General features: G+C 42.7%; 1 protein-coding gene across 1 annotated transcript in view; it reads right to left on the minus strand.

Moving 5' to 3' along the window:
• LOC124042245 (28S ribosomal protein S5, mitochondrial-like) overlaps window positions 1-24,961 on the minus strand; it is a 76,741-nt gene extending 51,780 nt beyond the window's left edge. Inside the window, exon 1 of the mRNA XM_046360659.1 lies at window positions 24,740-24,961. Coding sequence (XP_046216615.1) covers window positions 24,740-24,908 — 169 coding nt within the window. The 5' untranslated portion in view covers window positions 24,909-24,961. The remainder of the gene's footprint in view (window positions 1-24,739) is intronic.
• Window positions 24,962-25,212: the final 251 nt, after the last annotated feature.

Consider the following 25,212-nt stretch of genomic DNA (forward strand, 5'->3'; position numbering starts at 1 on the left):
CCAGGACCTCTACACCAGGCGGTGTCAGAGGAAGGCCCAGAAAATAGTTAAAGACTCCAGCCATCCTCGTCATAAACGGTTCTCTCTGCTACCACACGGCAAGCGGTACCGGACCGCCAAGTCCAGGTCCAAGAGGCTTCTAAACAGCTTCTACCCCCCTAAGCCATAAGACTCCTGAACATCTAGTCAAATGGCTTCCCAGACTATTCGCATTGTCTGCCCTCCCCCTCCCCTCCCCTCACCACTGCCACTATCTGTTGTCATCTATGCATAGTCACTTTAATAACTCTACCTACACGTACATACTTCCTCAACCATCTTGTGCCCCCGCACATTGACTCTGTACTGGCACCCCCCTATATATATTTTGCTATTTTTACTGCCCCTCTTTAATTAATTGTAACTGTTGTATTCGGCGCATGTGAGTAATACAATTTGATTTGTAATGATCAAGCTGTTTAAATCAGCTTCTTGGCAAAGGAGAAATGCTCACTAACAGGGATGTAAACACATTTGTGCACAACATTTGAGAGAAATAAGCTTTTTGTGCGTATGGACAATTTCTGGGATCTTTTATTTCAGCTCATGAAACATGGGACTAACACTTTACATGTTGCGTTTATATTTTATTGAGTGTTCAATATATGTATATATTTTTTGAATTTAATCTCCAATTTTTTTTTATTACTATTTTCAACAGAGCTATTTGGTTGATTTGTGGTCTCAAACCAGTGAGTTTACTATCATTCTCTCAGATTTAATTATTGATGGAGAAAGTGGGAATGTTGTTCCCTTATAATTGCTACATTTACTATTCATATAGCATTAAAAACAGCTTTCTAGATTGCATTTTGGAGAAAAAAATTGTGATGTGAATATTAAGTTGTGACACAACCTGGTCTAATTTGGGTCCCATGGAAAAACACTATTTTTCCACTGTTTTTATCTCGGTCTCTAAGAGCTCTTCTCACCGGTACTCTCCCTCTTTCAATACGAATCTATAGTTGTGCTTCTATGATCAAGAGGAGAGTACGGTTCAGGCAACCACAGCTCACATGTTAGGGAACGAAAGCTTTAAATCAGCCTGCCAGGCATTAAGGGGGAAGTCAAGTACTCAGCATGTTAATATTCAAAAGCGACATCACCACCATTTATTTTTATAAAGAATAGACGTAGGGACGTCTCTCTACTCTGGATTTCATCCATGTGACTCATCTGTCATCTAAGCATCTGCCAGGTGGCTGGCGGCACCATTCAGCCCTCACTGGCCAATCACAGCTCAATGACCTGATTTGCAGATTGTATAGGGGAGGTGTGTGAAACCTGGTCAGGCAGGAGTGTCTTCAGAATTAGAACAGAACAAACCCAGTGGCTCACGGGTCATTGAGAATAACATCTCATGTGGACTGTACCACAAAGCAGAGTGTAGGGGGTCTAGGAGTGCAATGGAAAGGATGGCAGCCTTCCGACCCACGTTATCCATCTTAAACCGGATGTCTGCAGACCTATCTATACGCTGACATTTCCCCACAGGCCTACTTTACCTTAGAATTCAGGTACAAGTGTTTTTTTCCAATTATCAGAGGATATATTTTCATCCAACTTTTAATCTAGAACCTGTGCAATGCATAATACACCTTAAATCCGGGATGAAAAATGAACTGCCAACAAATTCACCTAGCCTTATGAATCACTGTGGAATTAGTGGTGTGTGTGTGTCTGTGCCATGTGTGTGCTCGTGTCTGTGGCACACGATAAGGGAGTCCATTACCGCAGGTATAAATTGATTTTATTACAGCGGCTTAATACTTTGGGGTGGATTTCAGAAGCTCTGTGTATCACACCCCTGCAAGATAACCTCTATGGATGGTCCCTGTTAGTTTAGGCCCTCCACTACATCCATTTGTTTTCAATTAGTCTAAATGGAAAGCACCATCATTACCGGGAGAGATCTACTCCAACTGGATGGGGAAGCTAAATGTATCTCTGAATCTCCGAAGCCCCTCTCTTCTCTCTCTCTCTCTCTGCCCCATAATAAGGATTGATGAGGATGGCGAGGAGTTTGTTTTGGGTGCCAGTTGACTGGTGTTCCTGTTTATCAAAACATTTTGTAATCGACTCCGTCTATATTCCAATATCCTCTCTGAGGGGTGCCTCTGATAACAACATACTGTATTAGCAATATCCATATCACCGCCATATTCATATCACCGTACTTCCCTTCATTTACCAAAATGGAAAAAGTAACATCATTTCCTCCGTTAGGGGGGTAGAGTTGCAGTGAGACCTCGGTGCTGACAACATGGCTGTCTGTGCCTACAGTCTCTCTCTGGCAGCCAGAAGGCATAAAACTGTCCTTTGGAAGACAGAGATCATGTGCATGATTAGGAATCATGTTGTTATCAATGCTGGGGGAGGGGAGGGGGGGGTGTTGAGAGATTACCTTTAACCCCCAACCCTCACCAACCCTCAGTTAGTGCTGGAGTAGGAATGATGTTAGGTAGCGATAGCTACATTAGTTGGCTGAACTTTTGTCAAAACTCTGGTAATTTTCATCCTATAGTTCAACATGTTTTTAGCACTTTTATTTCCATGACTGATCAAAACTAATTTGCTCATGCTCTCTCTCGTCTCTTCGCAGCATCAAATCCCAGCATCGAATCCCAGCATCGAATCGCAATATATATAGAATCGTGATAATCGCAATACATATCGTATCGTGAAAATATCGTATCATGAGGCCCCTGACAATCCCCAGCCCTAATGTAGACATATCGTGAGTGTCTGGGTAGGAGTGAAGCAGGTGAGATGTATTGTGAGTGTCTGAGTAGGATTGAAGCAGGTGAGATGTATAGTGAGTGTAAACATACAAGTCGTTTGCCCTCTTTCATACAGTGTGTAATACACAGATTTCAGCATGACTGTGCTAGGGCCTGTGTTTATGTGTGAGCCCTCCGGGGTCATATCCTTTCCAATTTCCCTCAGTGAGTTCAGCTGTGGTTCAGGCTCTTTGATCAGGAATGTTGAGAGGCCCATTGGCAGCTGGCTCCTCAACCAAGTGATATTCCTCACCAAGCAAGGAGTTCCGGTAAGCAGCAGGGGAGACACAGACATCCTCCCAGCCAGTCTCCACGGATCAAACCCAGCTCTCCCAGGGACCGGGAACATCAACCATCAAAGGGATCCCAGCCGCTTTTCTTCAAAGCCACTAAATATCACTACACTACAGCGTGGTGTCTGCCCTGCTTTGTCAAACTACAGACATTGCTACATGCCCTGATACACTGTTTTGGGCGGAGTTAATATCATGGTACCAGATTCCAACATTTTAGGTTAGTATTTGAAGAGCACTCACCTCGATCACTCAGGAGTCAAAGTCTTCGTAAATCTCAGTAAAAACATGAAATAACAAAGCAGTAAAAAAAACATGGAGATAAAAGGTGAATTCCAGTGGAATGAATATGCATGTTAACCCAGGTTACAGCTTTCAATAAACAAGAAATGTAATATAAAACTAATTTCATATGACCTATAAGAGAGGAGCCATTAGGACTGATGATGTCAGAATGCTGTTCCTCGACTGCAGGTCAGCTATCAACACCATAGTGTCCGCTCGTCACTAAGATCAGGGCCTTGGGTCTGAACCCTGACCTGAAAAACTAGATCCTAGATTTCCTGACGGGCTGATCCCAGGTGGTGAGGGTAGGCAACACCTCCTCCATGCTGACCCTCAACACAGGGGCTCATGGGTGCGTGCTCAGCCCACTCCTGTAATCCCTGTTCACCCATGACTGCGTGGCCACGCACGACTCCAACTCAAATCATTAAGTTTGCAGACGACATTACAGTGGAAGGTCTGGTTACCAACAATGACGAGATGGCGTACAGGGAGGAAGTTAGAGCCCTGGCAGAGTGGTGCCAGGAACATAACCTCTCCCTCAACGTCAACAAAACGAAGGAGCTGATCATGGACTACAGGAGACAGAGGGCGCATGCCCCCATCCTCATTGACGAGGCTGCAGTGGATAGGGTCAAAATCTTCAAGTTCCTCTGCGTGCACATCATTGAAGACCTGAAATAGTCTCGCCACACAGACACCATGGTGAAGAAGATGCAAAAGTGCCTCTACAACCTCCAACCTCAGGAGGCTGAAGAAATTTGGCATTGCCCTTTAAGACCCTCACAAACTTATACAGATGCACAAGGGCATTCTGTCGGGCTGCATCCCCGTCTGGTACGGCAACTGCACCGCCCTCAACCGCAACTCCAGAGGGTGGTGCGGTTAGGCATAACGCATAACCGGGGTGATGTCAAAGGATGACCAAGAAGATCATGAAGGAACTCAGTCACCCAAGCCACAGACTGTTCACTCGGCTACAGTCTGACAGACAGAGAAAGTGCAGGTGCTGGGCTTGAGAGTCCAGAAATCAACTATCGCCAGACCAGTAGACTGTTGGACAGGTTCTATTACTATTAGACTGTTGAACAGCTTCTATTACCATTAGACTTTTGGACAGCTTCTATTTCCATCAGACTGTTGGACAGCTTCTATTACCATCAGACTGTTGTACAACTTCTATTACCATCAGACTGTTGGACAGCTTCTATTACCATCAGATTGTTGTACAGCTTCTATTACCATCAGACTGTTGGACAGCTTCTATTACCATCAGACTGTTGTACAGCTTCTATTACCATCAGACTGTTGGACAGCTTCTATTACCATCAGACTGTTGGACAGACTGTTGAACTTCTATTACCATCAGACTGTTGTACAGCTGTTGAACAGCTATTACCATCAGACTGTTGGACAGCTTCTATTACCATCAGACTGTTGTCTACATCAGACTGTTGAACAGCTTCTACCATCAGACTGTTGAACAGCATCTATTACAATCAGACTGTTGTACAGCTTCTATTACCATCAGACTGTTGGACAGCTTCTATTACCATCAGACTGTTTTACAGCTTCTATTACCATCAGACTGTTGGACAGCTTCTATTACCATCAGACTGTTGAACCTTCTATTACCATCAGACTGTTGTACAGCTTCTATTACCATCAGACTGTTGGACAGCTTCTATTACCATCAGACTGTTGACAGCTTCTATTACCATCAGACTGTTGAACAGCATCAGACTGTTGACAGCTTCTATTATCAGACTGTTGGACAGCTTCTATTACCATCAGACTGTTGACTGTTGACAGCTTCTATTACCATCAGACTGTTGGACAGCTTCTATTACCATCAGACTGTTGTACAGCTTCTATTACCATCAGACTGTTGGACAACATATATTGCCATCAGACTGTTCTACAGCTTCAACTACAATCAGACTGTTGGACAACATCTATTGCCATCAGACTGTTCTACAGCTTCAACTACCATCAGACTGTTAGATATCTTCTATTACCATCATAATGTAGAACAACTTCTATTAACATCAGACTGTTCTACAGCTTCAACTACCATCAGTCTGTTAGACATCTTCTATTACCATCAGACTGTAGAACAACTTATATTACCATCAGACTGTTGGACAGCTTCTATTACCATCAGACTGTTGAACAGCATCTATTACCATCAGACTGTTGAACAGCTTCTATTACCATCAGACTGTTCTACAGCTTCAACTATCATCAGTCTGTTAGACATCTTCTATTACCATCAGACTGTTCAACAGCTTCAACTACCATCAGTCTGTTAGACATCTTCTATTACCATCAGACTGTAGAACAACTTATATTACCATCAGACTGTTGGACAGCTTCTATTACCATCAAACTGTTGAACAGCATCTATTACCATCAGACTGTTGGACAGCTTCTATTATCATCAGAATGTAGAACAACTTCTATTACCATCAGACTGTTGAACCGCTTCTATTACCATCAGACTGTTGGACAGCTTCTATTACCAGACCATCAGACTGTTGGACAGCTTCTATTACCATCAGACTGTTGAACCGCTTCTATTACCATCAGACTGTTGAACAGCTTCTATTACCATCAGACTGTTGAAAAGCTTCTATTACCATCAGAATGTAGAACAACTTCTATTACCATCAGACTGTTGAACAACTTCTATTACCATCAGACTGTTCTACAGCTTCAACTATCATCAGTCTGTTAGACATCTTCTATTACCATCAGACTGTTGAACAGCTTCAACTACCATCAGTCTGTTAGACATCTTCTATTACCATCAGACTGTTGAACAGCTTCTATTACCATCAGACTGTAGAACAATTTCTATTACCATCAGACTGTTGGACAGCTTCTATTACCATCAGACTGTTGAACAGCTTCTAATACCATCAACAGACTGTTGAACAGCTTCTATTACCATTAGACTGTTGAACAGCTTCTATTACCATCAGACTGTTGAACAGCTTCTACTACCATCAGACTGTTGAACAGCTTCTATTACCATCAGACTGTTGAACAACTTCTATTACCATCAGACTGTTGAACACAGCCATCAGACTGTTGAACAGCTTCATCAGACTGTTGAACAGCTTCTATTACCATCAGACTGTTGAACAGCTTCTATTACCATCAGACTGTTGAACAACCATCAGACTGTTGAACAGCTTCTATTACCATCAGACTGTTGAACAGCTTCTATTACCATCAGACTGTTGGACAGCTTCTACTACCATCAGACTGTTGAACAGCTCAGACTGTTGACCAGCTTCTATTACCATCAGACTGTTGGACAGCTTCTATTACCATCAGACTGTTGGTTGACAGCTTCTATTACCATCAGACTGTTGAACAGCTTCTATTACCATCAGACTGTTGAACAGCTTCTATTACCATCAGACTGTTGAACAGCTTCTATTACCATCAGACTGTTGAACAGCTTCTATTACCATCAGACTGTTGAACAGCTTCTATTACCATCAGACTGTTGAACAGCTTCTATTACCATCAGACTGTTGGACAGCTTCTATTACCATCAGACTGTTGAACAGCTTCTATTACCATCAGACTGTTGAACAGCTTCTATTACCATCAGACTGTTGAACAGCATCTATTACCATCAGACTGTTGGACAGCTTCTATTACCATCAGACTGTTGAACAGCATCTATTACCATCAGACTGTTGAACAGCTTCTATTACCATCAGACTGTTGAACAGCTTCTAGCAGACTCTATTACCATCAGACTGTTGAACAGCTTCTATTACCATCAGACTGTTGAACAGCTTCTATTACCATCAGACTGTTGAACAGCATCTATTACCATCAGACTGTTGAACAGCATCTATTACCATCAGACTGTTGAACAGCTTCTATTACCATCAGACTGTTGAACAGCTTCTATTACCATCAGACTGTTGAACAGCTTCTATTACCATCAGACTGTTGAACAGCTTCTATTACCATCAGACTGTAGAACAATTTCTATTACCATCAGACTGTTGGACAGCTTCTATTACCATCAGACTGTTGAACAGTTTCTAATACCAGAACAACAGACTGCTGAACAGCTTATATTACCATTAGACTGTTGAAAAGCTTCTATTACCATCAGACTGTTGGACAACTTCTATTACCATCAGACTGTTGAACAGCTTCTATTACAATCAGACTGTTGAACAGCTTCTATTACCATCAGACTGTTGAACAGCTTCTATTACCATCAGACTGTTGAACAGCTTCTATTACCATCAGACTGTTGAACAGCTTCTATTACCATCAGACTGCTGAACAGCTTCTATTACCATTAGAATGTTGAAAAGCTTCTATTACCATCAGACTGTTGAACAGCTTCTACTACCATCAGATTGTTGAACAGCTTATATTACCATAAGACTGTTGAACAGCATCTATTACCATCAGACTGTTGGACAGCTTCTACTACCATCAGACTGTTGAACAGCTTCTAATACCAGAACAACAGACTGCTGAACAGCTTCTATTACCATTAGACTGTTGAACAGCTTCTATTACATCAGACTGTTGAACAGCTTCTATCACCATCAGACTGTTGAACAGCTTCTATTACCATCAGACTGTTGAACCGCTTCTATTACCATCAGACTGTTGGACAGCTTCTATTACCATCAGACTGTTGAAAAGCTTTGGACAGCTATTACCATCAGACTGTTGAACAGCTTCTATCACCATCAGACTGTTGGACAGCTTCTATCACCATCAGACTGTTGAAAAGCTTCTATTACCATCAGACTGTTGAACAGCTTCTATCACCATCAGACTGTTGAACAGCTTCTATTACCATCAGACTGTTGAACAGCTTCTATTACCATCAGACTGTTGAACAGCTTCTATCACCATCAGACTGTTGAACAGCTTCTATCACCATCAGACTGTTGAAAAGCTTCTATTACCATCAGACTGTTGAACAGCTTCTATCACCATCAGACTGTTGAACAGCTTCTATTACCATCAGACTGTTGAACAGCTTCTATTACCATCAGACTGTTGAACAGCTTCTATCACCATCAGACTGTTGGACAGCTTCTATTACCATCAGACTGTTGAACAGCTTCTATTACCATCAGACTGTTGAACAGCTTATATTACCATCAGACTGTTGGACAGCTTCTATTACCATCAGACTGTTGAACAGTTTCTACTACCATCAGACTTCTTTAAAGGATCCTAATAACACCATACTTTTGAAGAGCTTCTATTACCTTCAGACTGTTGGACAGCTTCTACTACCATCAGATTGTTGAACAGCTTCTATTACCATCAGACTGTTGGACAGCTTCTATTACCATCAGACTGTTGAACAGCTTCTATTACCATCAGACTGTTGAACAGCTTCTATTACCATCAGACTGTTGAACAGCTTCTATTACCATCAGACTGTTGAACAGCTTCTAATACCAGAACAACAGACTGCTGAACAGCTTCTATTACCATCAGACTGTTGAACAGCTTCTATTACCATCAGACTGTTGAACAGCTTCTATTACCATCAGACTGTTGAACAGCTTCTATTACCATCAGACTGTTGAACAGCTTCTATTACCATCAGACTGTTGAACAGCTTCTATTACCATCAGACTGTTGAACAGACTGTTGAACAGCTATATTACCAACAGCATCAGACTGACTTGAACAGCTTCTATTACCATCAGACTGTTGAACAGCTTCTATTACCATCAGACTGTTGAACAGCTTCTATTACCATCAGACTGTTGAACAGCTTCTATTACCATCAACAGCTTCTATTACCATCAGACTGTTGAACAGCATCTATTACCATCAGACTGTTGAACAGCTTCTATTACCATCAGACTGTTGAACAGCTTCTATTACCATCAGACTGTTGAACAGCTTCTATTACCATCAGACAGACTGACTTTCTATTACCATCAGACTGTTGGACAGCTTCTATTACCATCAGACTGTTGAACAGCTTCTAACAACAGACTGTTGAACTATTACCATCAGACTGTTGAACAGCTTCTATTACCATCAGACTGTTGAACAGCTTCTATTACCATCAGAACAACAGACTGTTGAACAGCTTCTATTACCATCAGACTGTTGAACAGCTTCTATTACCATCAGACTGTTGAACAGCTTCTATTACCATCAGACTGTTGAACAGCATCTATTACCATCAGACTGTTGAACAGCTTCTATTACCATCAGACTGTTGAACAGCTTCTATTACCATCAGACTGTTGAACAGCTTCTATTACCATCAGACTGTTGAACAGCTTCTATTACCATCAGACTGTTGAACAGCTTCTATTACAATCAGACTGTTGAACAGCTTCTATTACATCAGACTGTTGAACAGCTTCTATCACCATCAGACTGTTGAACAGCTTCTAATACCAGAACAACAGACTGACAGAAATTACCATCAGACTGTTGAACAGCTTCTATTACCATCAGACTGTTGAACAGCTTCTATTACCATCAGACTGTTGAACAGCTTCTATTACCATCAGACTGTTGAACAGCTTCTAATACCATCAGAACAACAGACTGTTGAACAGCTTCTATTACCATCAGACTGTTGAAAAGCTTCTATTACCATCAGACTGTTGAACAGCTTCCATCAGACTGTACCATCAGACTGTTGAACAGACATCTTCTATTACCATCAGACTGTTGAACAGCTTCTATTACCATCAGACTGTTGAACAGCTTCTATTACCATCAGACTGTTGAACAGCTTCTATTACCATCAGACTGTTGAACAGCTTCTATTACCATCAGACTGTTGAACAACTTCTATTACCATCAGACTGTTGAACAGCTTCTATTACCATCAGACTGTTGAACAGCTTCTATTACCATCAGACTGTTGAACAGCTTCTATTACCATCAGACTGTTGAACAGCTTCTATTACCATCAGACTGTTGAACAGCTTCTATTACCATCAGACTGTTGAAAAGCTTCTATTACCATCAGACTGTTGAACAGCTTCTATTACCATCAGACTGTTGAACAGCTGTCACAGCTATCCATCAGACTGTTGACAGCTTCTATTACCATCAGACTGTTGAACAGCTTCTATTACCATCAGACTGTTGAACATCAGTCTGTTGAACAGCTTCTATTACCATCAGACTGTTGAACAGCTTCTATTACCATCAGACTGTTGAACAGCTTCTATTACCATCAGACTGTTGGACAGCTTCTATTACCATCAGACTGTTGAACAGCTTCTAATACCAGAACAACAGACTGCTGAACAGCTTCTATTACCATCAGACTGTTGAACAGCTTCTATTACCATCAGACTGTTGAACAGCTTCTATTACCATCAGACTGTTGAACAGCTTCTATTACCATCAGACTGTTGAACAGCTTCTATTACCATCAGACTGTTGGACAGCTTCTACTACCATCAGACTGTTGAACAGCTTCTATTACCATCAGACTGTTGAACAGCTTCTATTACCATCAGACTGTTGAACAGCTTCTATTACCATCAGACTGTTGAACAGCCATCAGACTGTTGGACAGCTTCTATTACCATCAGACTGTTGGACAGCTTCTATTACCATCAGACTGTTGAACAGCTTCTATTACCATCAGACTGTTGAACAGCTTCTATTACCATCAGACTGTTGGACAGCTTCTATTACCATCAGACTGTTGAACAGCTTCTATTACCATCAGACTGTTGAACAGCTTCTATTACCATCAGACTGTTGAACAGCTTCTATTACCATCAGACTGTTGAACAGCTTCTATTACCATCAGACTGTTGAACAGCTTCTATTACCATCAGACTGTTGAACAGCTTCTATTACCATCAGACTGTTGACAGCATCAGACTGTTGAACAGCTTCTATTACCATCAGACTGTTGACTGTTGAACAACAGCTTCTATTACCATCAGACTGTTGAACAGCTTCTATTACCATCAGACTGTTGAACAGCTTATTACCATCAGACTGTTGAACACCATCAGACTGTTGAACAGCTTCTATACCATCAGACTGTTGAACAGCATCTATTACCATCAGACTGTTGAACAGCTTCTATTACCATCAGACTGTTGAACAGCTTCTATTACCATCAGACTGTTGAACAGCTTCTATTACCATCAGACTGTTGAACAGCTTCTATTACCATCAGACTGTTGAACAGCTTCTATTACCATCAGACTGTTGAACAGCTTCTATTACCATCAGACTGTTGAACAGCATCTATTACCATCAGACTGTTGAACAGCTTCTATTACCATCAGACTGTTGAACAGCTTCTATCAGACTGTACCATTAGACTGTTGAACAGCTTCTATTACCATCAGACTGTTGAACAGCTTCTATTACCATCAGACTGTAGAACAATTTCTATTACCATCAGACTGTTGAACAGCATCTATTACCATCAGACTGTTGAACAGCTTCTATTACCATCAGACTGTTGAACAGCTTCTATTACCATCAGACTGTTGAACAGCTTCTATTACCATCAGACTGTTGAACAGCTTCTATTACCATCAGACTGTTGAACAGCTTCTATTACCATCAGACTGTTGAACAGCTTCTATTACCATCAGACTGTTGAACAGCTTCTATTACCATCAGACTGTTGAACAGCTTCTATTACCATCAGACTGTTGGACAGCTTCTACTACCATCAGACTGTTGAACAGCTTCTAATACCAGAACAACAGACTGCTGAACAGCTTCTATTACCATTAGACTGTTGAACAGCTTCTATTACATCAGACTGTTGAACAGCTTCTATCACCATCAGACTGTTGAACAGCTTCTATTACCATCAGACTGTTGAACAGCTTCTATTACCATCAGACTGTTGGACAGCTTCTATTACCATCAGACTGTTGAACAGCTTCTATTACCATCAGACTGTTGAACAGCTTCTATTACCATCAGACTGTTGAACAGCTTCTATTACCATCAGACTGTTGGACAGCTTCTAGACTGTTGAACAGCTTCTATTACCATCAGACTGTTGAACAGCTTCTATTACCATCAGACTGTTGAACAGCTTCTATTACCATCAGACTGTTGAACAGCTTCTATTACCATCAGACTGTTGAACATCAGACTGTTGAACAGCTTCTATTACCATCAGACTGTTGAACAGCTTCTATTACCATCAGACTGTTGAACAGCTTCTATTACCATCAGACTGTTGAACAGCTTCTATCTACCATCAGACTGTTGAACAGCTTCTATTACCATCAGACTGTTGAACAGCTTCTATTACCATCAGACTGTTGAACAGCTTCTATTACCATCAGACTGTTGAACAGCTTCTATTACCATCAGACTGTTGAACAGCTTCTATTACCATCAGACTGTTGAACAGCTTCTATTACCATCAACTGTTGAGCTTCTATTACCATCAGACTGTTGAACAGCTTCTATTACCATCAGACTGTTGGACAGCTTCTATTACCATCAGACTGTTGAACTGTTGAACAGCTTCTATTACCATCAGACTGTTGAACAGCTTCTATTACCATCAGACTGTTGGACAGCTTCTATTACCATCAGACTGTTGAACAGCTTCTATTACCATCAGACTGTTGAACAGCTTCTATTACCATCAGACTGTTGAACAGCTTCTATTACCATCAGACTGTTGAACAGCTTCTATTACCATCAGACTGTTGAACAGCTTCCATCAGACTGTTGACCATCAGACTGTTGAACAGCTTCTATTACCATCAGACTGTTGAACAGCTTCTATTACCATCAGACTGTTGAACAGCTTCTATTACCATCAGACTGTTGAACAGCTTCTATTACCATCAGACTGACTGTTGAACAGCTTCTATTACCATCAGACTGTTGAACAGCTTCTATTACCATCAGACTGTTGAACAGCATCTATTACCATCAGACTGTTGAACAGCTTCTATTACACTGTTGACTGTTGAACAGCTTCTATTACCATCAGACTGTTGAACAGCTTCTATTTCAGACTGTTGAATTACCATCAGACTGTTGAACAGCTTCTATTACCATCAGACTGTTGAACAGCTTCTATTACCATCAGACTGTTGAACAGCTGCTATTACCATCAGACTGTTGAACAGCTTCTATTACCATCAGACTGTTGAACAGCTTCTATTACCATCAGACTGTTGGACAGCTTCTATTACCATCAGACTGTTGAACAGCTTCTAATAGACTGCTGAACAGCTTCTATTACCATTACAGACTGTTGAACAGCTTCTATTACCATCAGACTGTTGAACAGCTTCTATTACCATCAGACTGTTGAACAGCTTCTATTACCATCAGACTGTTGAACAGCTTCTATTACCATCAGACTGTTGAACAGCTTCTATTACCATCAGACTGTTGAACAGCTTCTATTACATCAGACTGTTGAACAGCTTCTATCACCATCAGACTGTTGAACAGCTTCTATTACCATCAGACTGTTGAACAGCTTCTAATACCACCATCAGACTGTTGAACAGCTTCTATTACCATCAGACTGTTGAACAGCTTCTAGACTTACCATCAGACTGTTGAACAGCTTCTATTACCATCAGACTGTTGAACAGCTTCTATTACCATCAGACTGTTGAACAGCTTCTATTACCATCAGACTGTTGAACAGCTTCTATTACCATCAGACTGTTGAACAGCTTCTATTACCATCAGACTGCAGCTTCTATTACCATCAGACTTACAGCACCATCAGACTGTCAGCTTCTGTAGCATCAGACTTGGCTTCTTGACCATCAGACTGTTGAACAGCTTCTATTACCATCAGACTGTTGAACAGCTTCTATTACCATCAGACTGTTGAACAGCTTCTATTACCATCTGTTGAACAGCTAATTACCATCAGACTGTTGAACAGATCAGACTGTTGCAGCTTCTATTACCATCAACTGTGAACAGCATATATTACCATCAGACTGTTGAACAGCTTCTATTACCATCAGACTGTTGAACAGCTTCTATTACCATCAGACTGTTGAACAGCTTCTATTACCATCAGACTGTTGAACAGCTTATATTACCATCAGACTGTTGAACAGCTTCTATTACCATCAGACTGTTGGACAGCTTCTATTACCATCAGACTGTTGAACAGCTTCTATTACCATACCACTGAACAGACTGTTGAACAGCTTCTATTACCATCAGACTGTTGAACAGCTTCTATTACATCAGACTGTTGAACAGCTTCTATCACCATCAGACTGTTGAACAGCTTCTATTACCATCAGACTGTTGAACCGCTTCTATTACCATCAGACTGTTGGACAGCTTCTATTACCATCAGACTGTTGAAAAGCTTCTATTACCATCAGACTGTTGAACAGCTTCTATCACCATCAGACTGTTGGACAGCTTCTATTACCATCAGACTGTTGAACAGCATCTATTACCATCAGACTGTTGAACAGCTTCTATTACCATCAGACTGTTGAACAGCATCTATTACCATCAGACTGTTGAACAGCTTCTATTACAATCAGACTGTTGAACAGCTTCTATTACCATCAGACTGTAGAACAATTTCTATTACCATCAGACTGTTGGACAGCTTCTATTACCATCAGACTGTTGGACAGCTTCTACTACCATCAGACTGTTGAACAGCTTCTAATACCAGAACAACAGACTGCTGAACAGCTTCTATTACCATTAGACTGTTGAACAGCTTCTATTACATCAGACTGTTGAACAGCTTCTATCACCATCAGACTGTTGAACAGCTTCTATTACCATCAGACTGTTGAACCGCTTCTATTACCATCAGACTGTTGGACAGCTTCTATTACCATCAGACTGTTGAAAAGCTTCTATTACCATCAGACTGTTGAACAGCTTCTATTACCATCAGACTGTTGAACAGCTTCTATTACCATCAGACTGTTGAACAGCTTCTATTACCATCAGACTGTTGAACAGCTTCTATTACCATCAGACTGTTGAACAGCTTCTATTACCATCAGACTGTTGAACAGCTTCTATTACCATCAGACTGTTGAACAGCTTCTATTACCATCAGACTGTTGAACAGCTTCTATTACCATCAGACTGTTGACCATCAGACTGTTGAACTTCTAGACTGTTGAACAGCTTCTAATACCAGAACAACAGACTGCTGAACAGCTTCTATTACCATTAGACTGTTGAACAGCTTCTATTACATCAGACTGTTGAACAGCTTCTATCACCATCAGACTGTTGAACAGCTTCTATTACCATCAGACTGTTGAACAGCTTCTATTACCATCAGACTGTTGAACAGCTTCTATCACCATCAGACTGTTGAACAGCTTCTATTACCATCAGACTGTTGAACAGCTTCTATTACCATCAGACTGTTGGACAGCTTCTATTACCATCAGACTGTTGAAAAGCTTCTATTACCATCAGACTGTTGAACAGCTTCTATCACCATCAGACTGTTGGACAGCTTCTATTACCATCAGACTGTTGAACAGCATCTATTACCATCAGACTGTTGAACAGCTTCTATTACCATCAGACTGTTGAACAGCATCTATTACCATCAGACTGTTGAACAGCTTCTATTACAATCAGACTGTTGAACAGCTTCTATTACCATCAGACTGTAGAACAATTTCTATTACCATCAGACTGTTGGACAGCTTCTATTACCATCAGACTGTTGAACAGCATCTATTACCATCAGACTGTTGGACAGCTTCTATTACCATCAGACTGTTGAACAGCTTCTATTACCATCAGACTGTTGAACAGCTTCTATTACATCAGACTGTTGAACAGCTTCTATCACCATCAGACTGTTGAACAGCTTCTATTACCATCAGACTGTTGAACAGCTTCTATTACCATCAGACTGTTGAACAGACTGTTGGACAGCTTCTATTACCATCAGACTGTTGAAAAGCTTCTATTACCATCAGACTGTTGAACAGCTTCTATCACCATCAGACTGTTGGACAGCTTCTATTACCATCAGACTGTTGAACAGCATCTATTACCATCAGACTGTTGAACAGCTTCTATTACCATCAGACTGTTGAACAGCTTCTATTACCATCAGACTGTTGAACAGCTTCTATTACAATCAGACTGTTGAACAGCTTCTATTACCATCAGACTGTTGAACAGCTTCTATTACCATCAGACTGTTGGACAGCTTCTATTACCATCAGACTGTTGAACAGCTTCTAATACCAGAACAACAGACTGCTGAACAGCTTCTATTACCATTAGACTGTTGAACAGCTTCTATTACCATCAGACTGTTGGACAGCTTCTATTACCATCAGACTGTTGAACAGCTTCTATCACCATCAGACTGTTGGACAGCTTCTATTACCATCAGACTGTTGAACAGCTTCTATTACCATCAGACTGTTGAACAGCTTCTATTACCATCAGACTGTTGAACAGCTTCTATTACCATCAGACTGTTGAACAGCTTCTATCACCATCAGACTGTTGGACAGCTTCTATTACCATCAGACTGTTGAACAGCTTCTATTACCATCAGACTGTTGAACAGCTTCTATTACCATCAGACTGTTGAACAGCTTCTATTACCATCAGACTGTTGAACAGCTTCTTTACCATAGACTGTTGAACCATCAGACTGTTGAACAGCTTCTATTACCATCAGACTGTTGGACAGCTTCTATTACCATCAGACTGTTGAACAGCTTCTACTACCATCAGACTGTTGAACAGCTTTAAAGGATCCTAATAACACCATACTTGTTGAACAGCTTCTATTACCATCAGACTTCTATTACCTTACCATCAGACTGTTGGAACAGCTTCTATTACCAATCAGACTGTTGAACAGAATCTATTACAATCAGACTGTTGAAGAGCTTCTAATCAGACTGTTGAACAGCTTCTATTTCCATCAGAATGTTGAACAGCTTCAACTACCATCAGACTGTTGAACAGCATCTATTACCATCAGACTGTTGAACAGCTTCTATTACTATCAGACTGTTGAACAGCTTCTATTACCATCAGACTGTTGAACAGCATCTATTACCATCAGACTGTTGAACAGCATCTATTACCATTAGACTGTTGAACAGCTTCTATTACCATCAGACTGTTGAACAGCTTCTATTACCATCAGACTGTTGGACAACTTCTATTACCATCAGACTGTTCTACAGCTTCAACTACCATCAGACTGTTAGACATCTTCTATTACCATCAGAATGTAGAACAACTTCTATTATCGTCAGACTGTTCTACAGCTTCAACTATATTCAGACTGTTAGACATCTTCTATTACCATCAGACTGTTGATCAGCTTCTATTACCATTAGACTGTTGAAAAGCTTCTATTACCATCAGACTGTTGGACAGCTTCTACAACCATCAGACTGTTGGACAGCTTCTATTACCATAAGACTATTGAGCAGCATCTATTACCATCAGACTGTTGAACAGCTTCTATTACCATCAGAATGATCAGAATGTTGAACAGCTTCTACTACCATCAGACTGTTGAACAGCTTCTAATACCATCAGACTGTTGGACAACTTCTATTACCATCAGACTGTTGGACAGCTTCTATTACCATCAGACTGTTGAACAGCTTCTATTACCATCAGACTGTTGAACAGCTTCTAATACCATCAGACTGTTGAACAGCTTCTATTACATCAGACTGTTGAACAGCTTCTATTACCATCAGACTGTTGGACAGCTTCTATTACCATCAGACTGTTGAACAGCTTCTATTACCATCAGACTGTTGGACAACTTCTATTACCATCAGACTGTTGGACAGCTTCTATTACCATCAGACTGTTGAACAGCTTCTACTACCATCAGACTGTTGGACAACTTCTATTACCATCAGACTGTTGAACAGCTTCTACTACCATCAGACTGTTGGACAACTTCTATTACCATCAGACTGTTGGACAGCTTCTATTACCATCAGACTGTTGAACAGCATCTATTACCATCAGACTGTTGAACAGCTTCTATTACCATCAGACTGTTGAACAGCATCTATTACCATCAGACTGTTGAACAGCATCTATTACCATCAGACTGTTGAACAGCTTCTATTACCATCAGACTGTTGAACAGCATCTATTACCATTAGACTTTTGAACAGCATCTATTACCATCAGACTGTTGAACAGCTTCTATTACCATCAGACTGTTGAACAGCATCTATTACCATCAGACTGTTGGACAGCTTCTACTACCATCAGACTGTTGGACAGCTTCTATTACCATCAGACTGATGGACAACTTCTATTACAATCAGACTGTTGGACCGCTTCTATTACCATCAGACTGTTGGACAGCTTCTATTACCTTCAGACTGTTGGACAGCTTCTATTACCATCAGACTGTTGGACAGCTTCTATTACCATCAGACTGTTGGACAGCTTCTATTACCATCAGACTGTTGGACAGCTTCTATTACCATCAGACTGTTGGACAGCTTCTATTACCATCAGACTGTTGGACAGCTTCTATTTCCATCAGAATGTTGAACAGCTTCAACTAACATCAGACTGTTGAACAGCATCTATTACCATCAGACTGTTGAACAGCATCTATTACCATCAGACTGTTGAACAGCTTCTATTACCATCAGACTGTTGAACAGCATCTATTACCATTAGACTTTTGAACAGCATCTATTACCATCAGACTGTTGAACAGCTTCTATTACCATCAGACTGTTGGACAGCTTCTAATACCATCAGACTGTTGAACAGCTTCTATTACCATCAGACTTTTGAACAGCATCTATTACCATCAGACTGTTGGACAGCTTCTAATACCATCAGGCTGTTGAACAGCTTCTATTACCATCAGACTGTTTGACAGCTTCTATTACCATCAGACTGTTTGACAGCTTCTATTACCATCAGACTGTTGGACATCTTCTAATACCATCAGACTGTTGAACAGCTTCTATTACCATCAGACTGTTGAACAGCTTCTATTACCATCAGACTGTTGGACAGCATCCATGTTGATTATGGCATGCCCCGTACCTCTCTGCGGAAGACACATTTCAGTTGAATGTATTCAGTTGTACAACTGACTAGGTATCCCCCTTTCCCTTACAACCGATGGTAATGGCAATTTACTCACTCGCCCACAAATCCTAACAAGTCATCCCGACCTTCTCCCTCGGTATCTCTGTGTCACGTTCTGACCTTTATTTCCTGTGTTTTGTCTTTAGTTAGTGTGGTCAGGGCGTGAGTTGGGTGGGCAGTCTATGTTTGTTTTTCTAGGTTTTGGGAATTTCTATGTTTCGGCCAGGTATGGTTCTCAATCAGAGGCAGGTGTCATTAGTTGTCTCTGATTGAGAATCATACTTAGGTAGCCTGGGTTTCACTGTGTGTTGGTGGGTGATTGTTCCTGTCTCTGTCTTTGCACCAGATAGGACTGTTTTGAGATTTCACATTTCTTGTTTTTTGTAGTCAGTTGTTCATGTGTACCTTAACGCATTAAAAAGAACCATGGACACTTACCACGCCGCGTATTGGTCCTCTGATCCGTTTCGCCTCTCCTCTTCGGAAGAATAGGAGGAAATTCATTACAGAATCACCCACCCAAATCGGACCAAGCGGCGTGGTAAAGCACAGCGACGACAGCAGCAGCAGCATCAACAACAGAGGCCAGCATCACAGGACTCCTGGACATGGGAGGAGATACTGAATGGAGAGGGACCCTGGGCACAGGCTGGGGAAAATCTCTGCCCCAAAGCAGAGCTGGAGGCAGCGAGAGCTGAGCGGCGGCAATATGAGGAGCCAGCACGGCAGTGCGACAGGTACGAGAGGCAGCCCCAAAAAATTTTGGGGAGGGGGCACACGAGGTGTGGTACTAAGCCAGGTAGCAGACCTGAGCTCACTCCTCGTGTTTATGATAAGCAGCGTATTACTGGTCAGGCACCGTGTTATGCGGTTAAGCGCACGGTGTCGCCAGTACGTGCCCATAGCCCGGTGCGTGATAGGGCAGCCCCCCGAAAGTGCCATGCGAGTGTGGGCATTGAGCCAGGGCGTATGATGCCTGCTCAGAGGGTCTGGTCGCCAGTACACAGTTTTGGTCCAGGTTATCCTGCGCCGGCTCTGCGTGCTGTGTCTCCGGGGCGCTGGGAGGGTGCAGTGCGTCCTCTGCCTGCGCTCCGCTCGTGCTGGGCAACTGTGGGAGTGGAGCCTAGGGGAGAGGTGCATGTAGTAAGCACTAGATCTCCCGTGCTTACCCACAGCCCGGTTCAACCTGTGCCTGCACTCTGGAGGGTCCGGGCTAGAGTAGTTGTCCAGCCTGGGGAAGTGGTGCCAAGGTTGCGCACCAGAGCGTGCTCCCCCACAGCCCGGTCTTTCAGGCTCCTCCTAACACCAAGCCTCCTGAAGGTCTCCCCAGCCTGGTGGTTCCTGTGGCAGCCCCACGCACCAGGCTGTCTCTCTGTCTCCTCCCTGCAGGTGCTCCCGCCTGTCCGGCGCTGCTGCCGGAGCGTCCCGCCTGTCCGGCGCCGCTGCCAGAGCGTCCCGCCTGTCCGGCGCCGCTGCCGGAGCCTCCCGCCTGTCCGGCGCCGCTGCCGGAGCCTCCCGCCTGTCCGGCGCCGCTGCCGGAGCCCCTCAGCCCAGAGGCGCCAGAGCCCCTCAGCCCAGAGGCGCCAGAGCCCCTCATCCCAGAGGCACCAGAGCCCCTCAGCCCAGAGGCGCCAGAGCCCCTCAGCCCAGAGGCGCCAGAGCACCTGCCCCTCTGTCCCGAGCCCCTGCCCCTCTGTCCAGAGCTTCTGCCCCTCTGTCCCGAGCTGCCCCTCTGTCCAGTGGGGTCATTGAGAGGGGTTGCCATGGTGAGAAAGCCACAGAGGCGGACAATAAGGCGGACTAAGACAATGGTGAAGTGGGGTCCGCGTCCCGCGCCAGAACCGCCACCGCGGACAGACACCCACACAGACCCTCCCCTATAGGTCAAGGTTTTGCGGCCGGAGTCCGCACCTTTGGGGGGGGGATACTGTCACGTTCTGACCTTTATTTCCTGTGTTTTGTATTTAGTTAGTATGGTCAGGGCGTGAGTTGGGTGGGCAGTCTATGTTTGTTTTTCTAGGTTTTGGGAATTTCTATGTTTCGGCCTAGTATGGTTCTCAATCAGAGGCAGGTGTCATTAGTTGTCTCTGATTGAGAATCATACTTAGGTAGCCTGGGTTTCACTGTGTGTTGGTGGGTGATTGTTCCTGTCTCTGTCTTTGCACCAGATAGGACTGTTTTGAGATTTCACATTTCTTGTTTTTTGTTGTCAGTTGTTCATGTGTACCTTAACGCATTAAAAAGAACCATGGACACTTACCACGCCGCGTATTGGTCCTCTGATCCGTTTCGCCTCTCCTCTTCGGAAGAAGAGGAGGAAATTCATTACACTCTGCTTTTTCTTCACGCGAATGACAGGGATTTGGACCTGTTCTGCAGAAAGCAGTATTTCTTTCGTATCGGACTCATTAAAGAAAAAATCTCTGTCCAGTTCTTGGTGAGTAATTGCTGTTCTGATGTCCAGAAGCTCTTTTCGGTCAATAGAAACGGTAGCAGTAAACTTTATGTACAAAATAAGTAAAACGGCTCAGCGCCATCACACATTTGCTCAAATGAAATATTAGGCCTTTGGGGACACCTACACACTTGGCAGCCAAGCATGAGTGATCAGTATAGCTTTTTATTGTCATAGACTCAATCCAATGAAAACCTATTAGAATTACAGGGCAGTTTGGAAAAACTAATCCCGTGCGAATCTTCCTCTGAAATAAGGCACATGCTGGGATAATAATTACATAACCAACGTCTCTAGTAATAGGCTACTATAGCTGTCTCTCCCTCCCCTTCAAACTTTCCTTGTCAATTTATTTGATAGGCTACATTATTTTTTAATTATGCTATAAATATAGCCAAGGCTTACTTTCTGATGGACTACAGCCAAGATTTGAAGTTGAACCTAGGTTTTTAATACATTTTTAAGAAATGAGAAATTCGATTTTTTTGTTTGAGATACGCTGGTTTAGATTGATGGGTCCTTTTAGGGGGGGTGTGTGTTAGCTAAAACAACTGCTACCCAGACTAACAGTGAATAGCTCTGATTGTATACTGTTAAGCTAACATCACCTTCTATCAGACTCTGAACAGGACATGAGAGGTTCACCTTGTTAGCAGCTGGGCTTCTCATCTTTGGATGCTGTATTTGTGCTGCTTGGGTTTATGAGGTAAATTCAATCCAAACAAATGGGCATTGGATTAAATGTATAATTCAATTGGAAATAGGAGCTACAGAAGCAAATCTCGGAGCAAATGAAAGCGAATTAGCAGCCGGCTTTCAGCCAGACAAATAAGGGGGTGATGAGGCAGACTTCTCAGATAGGGAGAGTGGGATAGAGAGAAAAGTTAGATTTTTTGTTTACAACACAGGGAAATCGGACTTGTGTGGATATTGTCTAGTAGTGTACTCCACGGCTAACACAGTAGAGAATCATTTCTGTGGGAAACCCACACGAATCCAAAACCAATTGTTAACAAACACATGACATTCACTACATGGAGCTAGTTTAAATGGAATGTTGTAAGCCACCATAACAGTATTCATTTCACCCCCTTTGATGGCATGTAAATATATCTGGAAATAAACGTAAATAATCTGTCAATGATTTAGCTCTGCAGTGGTGTATCAGTAATTCCCTCACTACGCTCTAACATGGGATTCTGAAAGAGATGGGAGGCGACAGGACATTTCCTAGATTTTAGAGCCGGGCTTGGCAAAGGTGTCTGTTAGGAGGTGGGGTTAACCCCAGGTTGAGGAATAGGAGGGTGAAGGTCAAAGGTTGTGCGTTTCCTGCTCCAATCCAGAGCCGTGATTTAGGATCCTGTCTACGCAGACGCACGGCAATCAATCACCGTGGGGACTAGGAGCCAGAGCTGACACTGCAGCTGGACTAGCAAGAGAGAGAGAGACAATGGAAAACAGGAAATGTAATAACCAACCAAGCGCTGCTTGGGCAACTGGAAGAAATAAATAGAAAAAATAAATGTATAACAAATAAATCCTGGTCGTGCTGTGTGGGAACGACTAAAATTAAACTGAGATTGTTCTCTCTGTGGTGTGTTTCAGTCGTAAACAGAGTTGGGAGTGGTGGGGGATGAGGAAAGATTGGAGATGCAGATGAACAATACCAGTTTGATTGTGTTCCATCTCACAGGGAGATGAGGAGAGGAGAGGCAGAGAGAGCGTTCTATTTCAGATACGTCTTTCCTTGACAGAGGACCACCACAAATCTGACTTATTCTCAAGTTCTGCAATTCTGAAAGTTTGAGCTTTTTGACTACTGTAATATTCAGGCCCAACAATAAGTTCTCCATCGGAGGGGTTAAGGGCCAAATGGACAGAGCTGAGAAACAAGAGGGAAGGGGTGAGTGGGTGGTAGAGGGATTTGTACCTTCTTTTTAATCTTGCTCTCCATCAGTCATGAGGTGCTAAAGGAATACAGGGCTATCCCCCAGCCCTACAGACAGCCTCCACTCTTCCTCTCTCAGACTACAGTACAGTGACAGTGAGTCTGATGGCCCTGCACACCCTCCCTCCCTCAAAAACACAGACTTCTCACATTATCTAGAATGTATCAAAGACCTGATATATCATTTTAAATGTCAAAGATTTGATCAAAATACAGTTCATTAATCACTTCATAGAAATGTAGTGAATTTAGACCACCAAATTAGAGAGGTGTAAGGGAAAGAGTCCTGTCAGTCTGCCGGGCCTTTCATTGTGTTTCGCTAGGCTCCATTGTTTCTCAGTTTCTTGTTTTAAACCCTGCTAGCCAGATGACATTTACCCTCCTTCCAGACAGCGGTACGGACAGTGGACTGAGCTTTTACCGTGTGGTGCAGCAATTGAAAGAATCATCGTCGTGGAGGCTGCAGGCATTTGGAGCTTTCAGAAGGAAAAGAGTGACCCAACCTGCCCTTTTCACTGTTTCACAACATTTACCAGTAAATCAAGGCCGGAGGTGACGCTGTGTGGTGGATGCAGATTGCTTTGCTTCAATAATATACCAACAATATTCAATCTGATCTAAGGTAATATCAGTAACAGTGATTGATGTTTGGTGGCAAAACAGACCTTCAAAGTGTGTGCACGCGTTACACACACACACACACACACACACACACACACACACACACACACACACACACACACACACACACACACACACACACACACACACACACACACACACACACACACACACACACACACACACACACACACACACACACACACACACACACACACACACATACCTCCGTTGGGTCCAGGGTCAGGGGGCCCAAGACTGATGCCTCCCCAGGAGTTGCCAGTCCACCCTCGCTCCCTCTTCACCCTCATCTTCCTCCTGCGATCTAATTTGTCACGCTGCCGCAGAAGCTCCCCCTGCAGTTCCTGTTGCTCCGATTCCACACGGCAGGACATGTTCTGTATGGCCCCACTCTTCAGGATGGGTTGCGTTCAACCCACAGCCACAGGAACCCCCCGATGCCCTGACAGAGAAAGAGGGTAGGAAGGAGCATTGCTTTGTTCTAAACTCCACTGCAATCCTAACTGAAACAAAGAAAGAATAGTTGTTACAGAGAGACCAGGACAGACGGGACAGATGGGGCACTGATTAGGAGGGGAGTAGACAGCACTTCAACCACTGTGACGAGGTGCAGACAAAAATCAAAAGAACATAGGAAGAGAAGTCACGCCTATTCTCTTCCAATAGGGCACTGATTAC

Source organism: Oncorhynchus gorbuscha, linkage group LG08, assembly GCF_021184085.1.
Source record: "Oncorhynchus gorbuscha isolate QuinsamMale2020 ecotype Even-year linkage group LG08, OgorEven_v1.0, whole genome shotgun sequence".
Classification (NCBI taxonomy): domain Eukaryota; kingdom Metazoa; phylum Chordata; class Actinopteri; order Salmoniformes; family Salmonidae; genus Oncorhynchus; species Oncorhynchus gorbuscha.